General features: G+C 43.1%; 1 protein-coding gene across 1 annotated transcript in view; it reads left to right on the forward strand.

The window, feature by feature from the left end:
• The window catches only part of FBN1 (fibrillin 1), a 228,301-nt gene that overhangs the window by 112,692 nt on the left and 103,088 nt on the right, over positions 1-12,521 (forward strand). The window contains exons 8-9 of the mRNA XM_037156471.2: positions 3,452-3,577; positions 8,876-9,034. Of these exons, the coding sequence (XP_037012366.2) occupies positions 3,452-3,577; positions 8,876-9,034 (285 nt within the window). The remainder of the gene's footprint in view (positions 1-3,451; positions 3,578-8,875; positions 9,035-12,521) is intronic.

The following is a 12,521-nucleotide window of genomic DNA, read 5'->3' on the forward strand; positions in this document are numbered from 1 at the left end:
CATTTCTCGTTATTTTCCAGCCGTGCTCAGACTGCTGGTGCTGCATGAGTAAGAAGCCAGGCAGCTGACATACCTGGTGCCACCGTAAGAGAGTATGGCCCGTGTTTCCTGCCGCATGACTTGAAGAATCAGCTTGTTTACTTTTTAGTCACATGTTTCATGTGACTGGATTTCATGTGTATAATAGAACAAAGTTCAGCTCACAGGCTTAGTGATATTTGTAACTGTTAGTGTCACATATTTCTTTTAAACAGCTACCTCGATTTTTAGGGTTTTTTTCTTGCTCAGTAAATAGTATGGATAGTCCAGAGCAGGTGAATTGGCTTCCTCTGTGTCTCACTCATGGCTGACGTCCACGATCTTGGATGGAACCCCTGAATAGCTGATTGTCCCAATGACACCTATCCCAGAACCTGGACCAACCTCCATCCCATCTACCCCCACCTTCCTCCCCTCCTGCAAGAGAAGCCCCAGGACAGGAAAGTGGCTGAGGGACAGGAATAATACCCAGGGAGGGCAGATGAGACAGAGGGAAGAGAAGGAAGATCAAGAACAAAGGATAGGGCAGCAAGTAGGGAGGAAAGAACCCACCATCTGTGTCCCTTTTCAGGTTCACAGCAAGAAGCCAGCGATGGCACAGACAGCTCCCAGGGGACAGCTACTTCCCAGCAGCTCTACCTCTCCCTCCTGCCCCAAGGAAACAGGAAAATGTCCAGAGCACAGAAGTAGCTCTTCCCAGCCAAGCCACACTGCTTACCAGGTCTTGACACTGATCTACTTTTGTGGCTGGCATTTGACACAGACTGACTTACAGAAACCAGAAAGCCACTGTTCTCAGTCCCTCTCCTATTTGGGATCCCTGAAATGCTACTGAATGGAGATAAATGCAGAGTGACAAGAGCTTGAAGTACTAAATTAGTGTGAATGAGTTTCAGAGTATAAGTGACTCCAATTCAAACTCTGTCCCAGCCGTTTACTGTCAGGGACGTCCACCACAGCCTGGTCGTGCAGTCAGAACTGTTGCTTCCTTTGCTGGGAAGCAGTGGTACTGAAGAAGCAAGGTGGTGTGGGGAAGTAGAAAGGCCCTCGACACGTGACGGAGAAAGGCTGTTTGTTGGGGGAGGACCCTGGAGGGAATTCAGAGCCATTTTCAAACTGAACAACATGGCCTGGCAGTTTTACCTTGATCAGTGTGGAAATTAGGGAGATTATGCTCCAGTGTGTTTTCTAACCTGTTGACCTTAGAGGACATGCACCTAACTGGAAACCCTGTCCCCTACCCCCTACCCTGCCTCAGCAGGGGAGACTTGGGTTTAACGTCACTTTATAAATGAAACCTCTTTGCTCTAATTGGGGTTTTACTTATGCTAGTTTTACTCATGAAGGCCTCCTGGGCACCAGAATTATAGAAATCAGGTCTTATGATCATAACTCAGCAGTGAGAATTAGATGATTTGACAGACGCATGGCACTTAGACAATGCCTGGCACTCAGTACGCATTAACTCATTGTCATTATTGTTGGGATCATCTTCAGGAAAGCTCCGGTGCGAACTTGGCCAGCACGTGTCCCCCCTGCTGAATTAGCTCTGTTTGTTACACAACTTCTTTTCTGATACATGCTGTCACTTAGCCTCTTTGGGTATTGATGTGTTCTAGGTATAGGAATGGTAGGAATCATTTATACTAATAGGTAGAAAAAATATTTGTTTTAATAGACACTATCTCCCTACAGGATCTTTAATAGGTGTTATATGACTTAGATATGAACTTTTAGGTACACTTCAGGAAAGGTACATTCTTCTTAATACCTTTGCATTAAGTTATATCCTCCTCTATCTTTAAATGAAGTTGTTAAATCCTCTACACTCTTTGGTATATACTTGTTTGGCTTTCGTTGCTTATAAGTAGGAGTGTGGCTGATAAATACAGGAGGATCAAAGTTAAAAAAGTGACCTAAAATATGCTTTGAGATGTTATGCCAGTTCTGGAACATTCAGCTCTGTCCTTGGCTATTTCTCTGCTGGACTTTCACCAACTGCAGTGAAATATGTATCTGTGGGAATAGCATGTGCACCTTCACCATTACACAGCTCCACAGTGACATTTATGTGCTCATTGGCTCTAATAAGGCAGTGAGACATTGTTTGGTTTAGCCTCTAACCCACCATAGAGGACAGGGGATTTTGTTTTTAAAAAGGTTAAACTGCATATGAAGTGTCACTGTTGCCTTTCTGACTAATGGCATGAACTTGAGTCAGAAGATACTTGAACCTGGTCCACTTAGCACACTCTAGCTTTGTAAGTGCAGAGAGCAGTAGTTAAACTGGAGAACAAATGTTCTTATTTTTAAACCTGAAGGCTTTTCTGAATGCCTATGGTGTTAGTCTAGTCATTGCAGTACTCGCAGGAGATCTGGGTCAATCCGCACCTCTCCCTAGGTCAGTGCAGAGAGCCCCACCTATCTCAGAGAGGAGGCCATGATGATACCCTGTGCCCTGTGTTCACCTGCAGCCTAAGCAGGAAGTGCTCATCTTCTTCTCGTCCCTTGCTGATGCCAAGTCTACTGAAAACTGTCAGTGCCTGATTCTGGCTCTTGAGAAATCTCCCCTTGAAGGAAATGATCAGATTTGTCTGAAGTGGCCACCGGCCCTGAAGGCTAACCCCAGCTATGGCCTCAGCTGACCCCACAGACAGTTGGGGAACTGGAGTGGTTTTCAGAGTTGTCCCCATGGGGTGAGATGAGCAGACCGTCCATCCTCTCTCATCCACAACCCATCACTGGGTGTGGGCTCCTGGGGAAGTTATAGCATCGGGTGAGATTCCTCCCGTGGCTCAGGCAGCCTGGGGACAATCTGAGAGCTGGAGGCCGCCTGCTCATGCCACCCCTCTGGGTGCAGCACCCCAGTGGCCCCACAGTTCTCCAACCAAACCCATCGAAAAGCACCGTGTGGCAGCCCGAGGGCCCCTGAGAACACCAGCTCGGCCAAGCGCTGGTCAGCACTCAGACTGCGTGGTCTTCTCTGTGGGATTTAGTATCTGTTTATGGGGAGATCAGGTTGAAATGCAGTGTAGGAACTGGCGCAGAATTCAGATCGAATAGAAAGGAAGCTTAACTCAGTGCAAACCATGGAGGGAGAAGGGAAAAGGGAATTTTAAAATAAATGACATTTGGAATGTTAGCATGCTGTAGTTACTTGGAGAAACAAAATTACATTTTTAGATTTTAAAGGGGTAGATTCTTTTATTTTACTCTAATAACTTGAATTGGTAAATTCCTTGGGTAAGCCTATGTCTAGAAGAGAAGCATCCACTCTTTGAATTCACCATGTTATGCGTAGCTTTTATTCTTTAAAGATTGCTGTTTCTGGCAACATGATTTGACTGTTATATCTGAATCCCAGAATCTATATTGTGTGCTATGAGTATTGAAACTCTTCTTTCTGTTCTAGATATTGATGAATGCAGCACCATTCCTGGAATCTGTGATGGGGGCGAATGTACAAACACAGTCAGCAGCTACTTTTGCAAATGTCCGCTTGGTTTCTACACCTCTCCTGATGGCACCAAATGCATAGGTAGGTTTAATTAGAAGCACCGTGCATGGTTTCTGTACATCAGTTCCATAATGAACATTCTTCTAAACAAGCCTGTTGAGGGGGACATATAATTTGTCACTTAATGTAAAATGTGTATTTATGGAAATCTATTAAACAGTCAAGCATCCTCTTAAAGTACAGAGGTAGCCTGCGGTCTTGTTTTGTTGGGGGTTTATGCCTCCCATAAAGAGGGATGATCTGGGAGACCCTGTGGCTATCCTCAGTCCCTAAGTTAACTTCAAACCACGAAGCCATCCTTGACTCTTCTCTCTTTTGACCCCTACCTTCAGTCCTTACCTGGGACCTATGATAATTCAGGTGTGAAGTTTTGCCATAATCTTTTAATTGGTCTCCCTGTTTCCTGGCTTCTCTATAATTTACGTGGTCAGATTTATCTTCCTAAAATAGTGCTTTGATTAAATAACTCTCTTGCTCAGAAACTTCTAGTAGTTTTCCATTAGGATTTGGAAACTAGTGGTTTTCAGTCCCATGGACCCTCCAGAGCTTCTAGGGTTGGAGACGGGGGTCATGAAAGCGGGGGCTGCATAGAAGGGACTCCTGTCCCCCAGCCCCCATATCCACACCCTCCAGGCAACGCAACTCTGCTTTTATCTGATTGGATATTAAACTTCCATGAAAAATGTCAATTAAATAAGGGGTTCTGTTGTTTAAAAAAACAGACTTGACAGCTGCCAGATTTAACAATTGCTAAGACTTTCTTCAATTCTAGAATGAAGTTCAAGTTCCAGATTGTGCAGCCTAACAGCTAAGAAGCTTCACTCTCTCACCCCTCCCAGCCTTGTTGAGTTGTCAGCACAGTCTCAGCTTCTCACCCTCAAACAGGCCATTTCCTTTTTGTAAAAGTTTTTATTGAATTTATTGAGGTGACATTGGCTTGCAAATTCATACAGATTTAAGTGTACAATCCAGTAAACACCATTTCTTCCTGTCTGTAATCGTACACGTACCCACCACTCAGGGTATGCTTCTTCCCAACTCCAGTCCTGTTTCACACTTCTCAGGTTCTCTGTCTTTGAAGATGTCCCAGATCTGCTTACCTGGAAGCAATTTCTCCTTTTACCTGCTTTTCATCAGTGGCCTTATAGGGAAGTTTTAGGTCTGCATGTTTTCATCTCCCTAAGTATGTTGTCAGCTCTCCTTAAGGACCAGGAACTGCTGTTCTTAACTCCCTGAGGTTCTCGGCACAATTCCTTGCGTGTTGTAGGTGCTCAGTAGGTGGTTGCAGAGTATCAAAGTGAGCGGTCTTTATTAGGAGGACAAAGCTAGGAAGCCTGTGGCATGTGGCTTCGGAGAAAAGTGAATGCTATCTTTTGATGTTTGTTTCTGGCCATATTTTCGAAGACACTCAGCTTCACATCCTCACCACAGGCCATGGATTTCAGACCAAAACAAAATTGCACTTGAAATTCTGAATTCCTTTTTACTTAGTCACACATAATAAAAGCCGAGGCAGTCTCTTACCATTGACATTTGGATAAATATCACTAGTGAGGGAGGATATCTGGCCGTTCCTTAGAATGCGTGGCGATGCCCAAACTGCTTGATTTTCCAGGGTTTATCCGTAGATACAGGGACCGCAGTGAGAGATGGAGAGCGCAAGCCCTGTGTAGCTCCTTTCCCACCCAAACGGTCCCAGCCAGTGCGTGACCTCCAATGGAAGTGCTTAGCAGAGAGGTAGATCAGAAGTTATTTCCTGGCCAGGTAACAGCTAGATTTTTTTTAACCTTCAAAGAGAGCCTCAAACTACATTAAGATGATTAAAATCCACTTACATATCAGATTGTTTACATTTAAAAAATTTTTACCTTTTTACTAAATATATCCATCCTTTGTGATTTTTTACAGAGGAAGGGGAATAGGGAGGGAACCAAGATTTGTGGGTCCCTTCCTCAGTATGAGGTATTTTTTGGAAATTACCTGATTTAATGTCTACAACAGTGCTGTAGATGGGAAGAAGCTGAGGTTCTGAGGGTCCAGGTGAATAACTTGGTCCAGTCATTTCAGTGACTAATAAGGGAAGGAGCCGGGTTTCCAACTGGGCCTCCGTCCATGGTCCAGACTCCTCTTGCTTTCTCCCAGACGAAGCCAGATACAGTAACTGTTTCTTGCCATACCCCTAGGGGAGTGCTCTTTCTCCATTTTTGGAACTTTACTGTACCCATAATTAGCAACTTACTATATAAAATTAGCCAGATAACATTTCTGCCTTTGCTAATGCTAATATTTTATGCCACGGTAAACCAGAGAGATACCACCCCTCCAAAATTATCCCTGTTGGCAGGAAAATGCATATAATTTCCAATTTATATACAGATCCAAGGTTTGTTGGTAAATTGGTTGTTTGGAATTAGTAAATCTAACCAGTGGAAAATCCCGTATGTAGTATTTCCTTATGTATCTCTTCTACGCAGGAAATTCTGTTACCTGCTGTCACGGCATTCTGAGACTCTCAGAGCTTCTCAGCCCCAGTGCCCCCTTTGTCCTGGAAGCTCTGGCAGCATCACTTTACTTTATTTTGTGTTCTGTGATGATTCTTTGGCACTTTATAATGCATTCTGTAGGGTTGTCTTTCCCTATTAGTGTGTGTATTACATCAGTTGCAGAGTCCTGCACCTAGTTTAGGTCTCACTGCTCCTAGCTCCTGGGTGGACACAACAGTGTTAGTGATGGGATAGGAGAGGCCTATTGATAGGCCAGGAAGACCTGCAAACACCTATTTATAACAATATATTTGTTCTGATATAATGTGACTCCTGGGCCCCGAGAGGAAGAGCCAAGTGTTTCAGAAAGGGAGAAAGGAGGAAAGTTTCCTATTCCTTTTCTGCCAACTGCCTTGGCCAGGGCAGATTTAAAATAGATGGCATTATCCATGGTTCCCCCACCTCCCTGTATCTCCTCCAAATCCTAACATTCTTCTTCCTCGCCTCCCGTAGGTCTTCATATTATCTTAAAGCTGCCCCTTCCCCTCTATGCAAAGTGATCCAGCCCCAGAGTGGCTTCCTTCCCACTCACTGGGGCGTGGCTGCCCAGTGACATGGGAAACTTCAGGGTGGTTTGCCCAGAGGTCAACTCTTCCAACATGCTTCCTGGTTTTCACAGACTTTACTTGTTGTATTAGCCCATAGGTTTACTTCCAAATTTTAAGTTGTGTAAATGTGCATTTTAAACAGAGGCTCTCTTTCTTAAAAACAAAAAAAATTGAGCAAAACGATCACTGTGTGTGCAGGCGCCATTTGTAAATCAAGAACTGTGGCAACCCAGACATGGCTGATAATTTTTTTCAGCATTCACCAACTTGATCAAGAGCCTCAGACCCACTGATAGAACGTACAAGGCAGCCAGCTGGGCACTAAAATAGTGTCATAGTTAATTTGCCAAGTGATAGACTTTAGCCCATTAAGAGTTTGCCGTTGGCAGTTGTATGTGCCAGCTTTGCTCTGTAAGATAGCCCATGCTGAAAATAATGTACACACATTTTGGTAAAGTGTTTATACTGGGTTTTGACTACCAAATTCATCAGAAGCTGGGACAGAAGCCAGTTTTAAACATCTCTTTCTATTCTTAACAGCCTTTGGTTTCTGTGCCCCAAATATTTACTAATCACTGAATATGCAAAGTATTAGTGGCTTTCAGGCAAGGCAAATTAGCATGTAGAAAATTCTGTCTCTCCCCCTTGTTCAGGAGGAAGTGCCACCCTTGGCTTCACAGAGCATACCTTGTCTGCACCGCTCTCCAGCCTTTTACCCTGGGCCAGGCTGGAAGAAAACCTGTTCTGCCTCTTTGCTGAGAATGTTAGTCTGACCAGAGGTGTAGAAACTGGGACCACAAAAAGTTTCTGGACAGCACATGTATTCTTGCTAGTGGTTTGAAGTAGTTTTTGGAAATGATCTTGGATCCTTTAGAGCTGACTCATAATTCCATGCTTTGTCCAGCTTTGTTGTAGCCTCCTTCACGTGATGTTAGTAACTTACCGGTTTCTAAGTTAGCCTTGTTTTTTTATTTTATTTCACTTTATTCATTTATTGCAACCATTAAGATTTGAAGTCTTTGTGTTCCTAAAAAGGGTGTGGATAAAAACAATGACAGGTATAACTTTCTTTGGGCCAACTTTATATGTAATGTTTAGACTCATAGGAAACATGCAGATAGATTTTTGGCTATTAAAAAAGTCTGTACTTTACAAAGGGATTCACCACTTATATTCTTTTAAATGACAGGCATATTTAAAATATTATTTACATTTCAAAACTTTATTTTATATCAATTGTATAGAGATGTGTGTACTCGAAGAGAGACATACCCTCTTATACCATATCTAACGTATGTCAGATAGAGCGAGGTGTTCACTGGGCTACTTGCCTCCTCTGTTTGCTGGATCTGCCTCAAAGGCCCATGAATCAGTTAGATTTCTCCTATGTCACAGGCTCTTTTTGGTAGCCCAGAGTTGTACTTCAGTGTGTCATTGTTGTCATGACAGTCAGACATGATGTAACCCAATAAAAGTGATATATAGAAAGAAATATGTCTTCTCATGTTGCTTTGAGATGATGCCTTCTGCCAAAGGAAAAAAAAATTCTTCAAGAACCATTGTTTCCTATAGGGCTCAGAACTTGGACTCGCGTACATTTTGAACTTGTAAATAACTAGTGCCTTATAAAATCTGTTAGGGCCCCAGAACAAAAAGAAATCTTGATTAACAAGCATTGAATCTGACTACAGAGTGGCTCGTTCTTTAAAAAAAAAAATCTCACAAGTCTGAGTCACAGTTTCAGTCTGAAAAATAAGAAAGATCTTTTAGAAATGTAGACTATAGTACAGACTTAATGTTATTTTAAAATAGATTTATATCAATATTTACCTAAAGTGGCTCGAATTAAATAGTTTGAAACCAAGGACAACACAGTCTCCCTTCAGTAGAGAGACATGTCTTTATAACTAATTAACTGTCACTGCCAGTGATTTTCTTAGTCTCTCTTTTCCTATGGCACATATGGTTGTAATCATTCATTCCCACCTTGGGATTGGAATGTGGGACTTCGGCCAAGTGCACCAGCTCACAGGGGCAAAAGGTGTGAGCCGAAGAAGGGATTTCTGATGGAGCATTGTTTCTGGGTGGTGCACGCAGCTTCCCTTCCAGGGGGCAGGAGCGTCTGTTCCTTCTGCCAGAGCACAAGTATGAAGTGTGGAGGTGATGGGGTAGCATGGTGTTGTTACAGATTTGAACTCAGTGATGTGTGTGTTTCTTTGTTCTCCCAGATGTTCGCCCAGGATACTGTTACACGGCCCTGGCAAATGGGCGCTGTTCTAACCAGCTGCCCCAGTCCATAACCAAAATGCAGTGCTGCTGTGACATGGGCCGATGCTGGTCTCCGGGGATCAGCATTGCCCCCGAGATGTGTCCCATCAGAGCAACCGGTAAGAGTCCTTCCTGTTTACTGCAGGGTGCGCCAGCTCACCCCACATGCCTCATGGCGGTGCGCATGGTGCAGATTTAATGGGAATCCAGGTAGGTAAGAGTCTCCACAATAAAAGAGACGACATTCAGGGAAATTCCCCTGGATAACCAATAGGGAGACTGCAGAGGTCCGTGTAAGTAACACTGTTTCCAGGTACTGCTTTCCACTTAGCTTGCTTATGACGGCTGAACAGCAACATTTGCAGGAAGTACTTGTTCCCTCTTATTCTCATTTAACTTTTTTTGACCTTCATTTCTTCCTCAAACGCTCAGGAGAATAAAACGCAACTCTTGCAGAGCCTTTCAGGTGAGTTACCCTGGATACACATTTCCTCCTTCCTTAACATCTGACACTTTCCTTTTCCTAGTCGCCAAGTTCTGTTGATTTTTTTACAATGTCTCTTTTATCTGTCATATTCATTTCCGTGTAATGGCCATTTTTTCTTGCCTGGTCTGTTGTGGTAGCCTCCTAACTGGTCTCAATGAAATCCACAGCTGCCACATACATTTCCCAAAGCATAACTCATCTGAAATTAAAAAAAAATTATGTCTGGGGAAAGTGAAGGGAAAGAGGTCCAGAAAATTTTTCCCAGGATGCTCGCAGACCATATATACTGGCCTAAGTCACTTTATTTCTTGAAAATAAAATTTTACTACCTAGCCTAGCATTTGAGTCCCCAAATGTGATCCCAGTCCATCTTTTAACTCTCATTCTTTCTAATAGCTTTATATTCTAGTTAAAATTTTACGATCAAGCTTTCCTCGAACATAGTCACGGGATTTCTGAACTCAAATGCTCTTTTCTCTCGAGCCTTCTTCCCAGTTCAGGCCCTTACTCCCTTTTCCCCACCCCGTGCCCGCGGTGCCTCCTCTTGGCTGTAGAGGATTGGCTCCGGGGTAACCTACTCCCCAGTCTCCCGAGATAACGAGCTGGAAGGGCTGCCTTTTTTCTCAGTGCCGTGGCACGAATCCCATCAGCTCTGCTTTGTGTCTGTGTGTTCATGGACTGTGTTCCACAAGTTGATAAGTCTTCTTAGGAGGTCTCATTCATCATTTAGTCCCATATTCCTTATGTGTTTCTGAAAACAGTTCCACAGTACTTCGCGAAATCGCACTTATAGGAGGTCTTCAGGTGAACAGTTTATCAAGTGACATCTTTCCCACCAGTTTTAGGTGAAAACTGAGGTTATATCTCCTTCTCAGTCCAATTCCTGGAAAGTGTGGAAATTTAGGAGAGAAAACAAAGGTGAGGACGGATGATGCTGAGTTAATGAAATACTTCAGAGTGCGCTGTTCACAGAATGCATTCCCCATTATCAGGGTTTATATAATTGCTCACAGATGTTACTATAAAATTTCTGTTTATTGCTGAGAGTTATATGTGTGGGTTAAAAAAGCAATAAAATCTTTCAATATATTTTTACATATGCCAAGTCATATATTTTGTCTGATTTGCTTACTGTCTCTGGCCTCAAAATAAAACCCACCTTCCTTCACTCCCTAGGGGGACCACTTAGTAGGTCATTGTTTAGACACACATGACTCCCGATTGAGACATGTGGCTTGGGTATCAGAAAAATTGCTTTTTAAGTCCATATGTTGACTTAGGAGTCAGCAGCATTGATGAGGTTGTCTTCCTATGGGGAGGTCTTGAATAGAGGGCAGGGGAGACTAGAACTGGTTTGGGTGCCTGAAGACCTATTTTGGGACTCATGGGGCAGAAACCCTGGTACCCTCGTTTAGCTTTGCAGGGAGTTGCTCTCCCAGGTGTACCGTGGAAAGGTGCACAACCTGGTAATGGCCCAGGGCACAGCAGGCTGATAGAGAAAACTAGTGTGCAGGTAGGTTTGCTTGCTTAAATGTTCCAGTACCAGTAGCACAGAGCGTGGGCCTCTTATGGAGAGTGGTGATACAGGAAGGAATATTTTAGATTGGCCAGCCTTTAACCCTTCAAAAACTAAAATCGGTATCACTCTGGATTTAATGGAGATAGGAAAGGTGGACATCAGCGGAAAAAAATTTGCCCCAGGTTGCTGATCTTGAATGTAAAGGGACTTAAAAATTATGAGGCTGGAGAGAGTAGGAAAGAGTACAGGACCCAGTCTGATGTACTTTCCTGGGGAGGGCAAGCTGAATCAAAGCAGTATACCCACCTAAGTAGCAGATATGATGATAAGCTATGCAACTTCTTTTAGATAAATGCTAAAAGACTAAAAAAAAGGGCTAATTGCTTAGAAGGAAAGGAAGTCCCTTAATATAATGGGCATTCAATTAAATCCAGTGTAGTCAATGAATCCCTCTTATGTGTGATGTAAGACACAATTTAAGGGCTAGACTGAGAGTGGAAGGTTGCACTCTGAATGCATCTCATTAAGACCTTTTATGGTGTCCTAGAATAAGTAAAATTTCAGTCCATAAGGAAAGGAAAGATATTGGTCTAATTTCCATTAATGGATTAAACTAACACAAAAAGTATCTATGGGAGAATCTCTGTGTGACAGAGATAATAAAATTATCATTATTCTGGTGAAAGTAAAACTTCATTAAAAATCACATTGTTAATTTACTTATAGAAGGTAGCTATGACAAGATAGTACTATTTGCAAGAAACATGAAAGAGATTAGTTAAATAAATACATCTCTGGAAACCTGGGTACCATTTAAAAACCCCTCTCGAGAAGCCCAGGAAAAAAATGTGTCACAAATCTAAAGATGGTTTCTTCTAATAAAGACCTGGCATTTTGAAAAATAGGAATCACCGTAAATCGGGGTGTCCTAGTTGAGAGGATCATTGTGCAGCGTTAACAGCTGACCCCCAGCCCCTCTGTGCCCCATGAACCTCCTCTCCACTGTCACTTTTTTGTGCTTAATAGATAAATGCTCCTCAGGGCTCTGTCTCCATCCTCCCTTCTCATTTTCCACACCTTTCTGAGATGAGCTCATCCACCCCCATGACTTGAAAGAACACCTCTGTACTGCTAACTCCAAAGCCTCTCTCCAGCCTGGCTTCTTCTCTAGGCTTTATACTTTCTCATCCAAATGCTGTGTGATGTCTGTTCAAATGGAACCTAGTTTCCAGCCACCAAACCCGCTCCCACTGTACCTTTCCTCACCTCAGTAATCTGTGCCAGCATCTGCCCAATTGTTCAGCCAGAAATTAGAAGTCACTCTCAATTCTCTGTTCCCCCTGCTCTGACATTTACTCCTGCACCAAGCACTACCCATGTATCTCAAAAGTATGCTTCACATTTGTCCACTTCTGTCCAATTCTATCACTGCCTCCATGTCCAGCTACTATTATCTTCTTGGTTCTGCAACAGCCTTGGAGCCCCTCAATGTGTTCTCCGCATGTTAGCAAGAGTGAGCTTCTGAAAATATTTGTCTGATTACGTCCTAACGCAGCTGAAGACCTCTAGTGGCTTTCCATTGAACGTAAAATAAAATCCG

Source organism: Artibeus jamaicensis, unplaced genomic scaffold, assembly GCF_021234435.1.
Source record: "Artibeus jamaicensis isolate MK-2021 breed Jamaican fruit bat unplaced genomic scaffold, CSHL_Jam_final contig_548, whole genome shotgun sequence".
Classification (NCBI taxonomy): domain Eukaryota; kingdom Metazoa; phylum Chordata; class Mammalia; order Chiroptera; family Phyllostomidae; genus Artibeus; species Artibeus jamaicensis.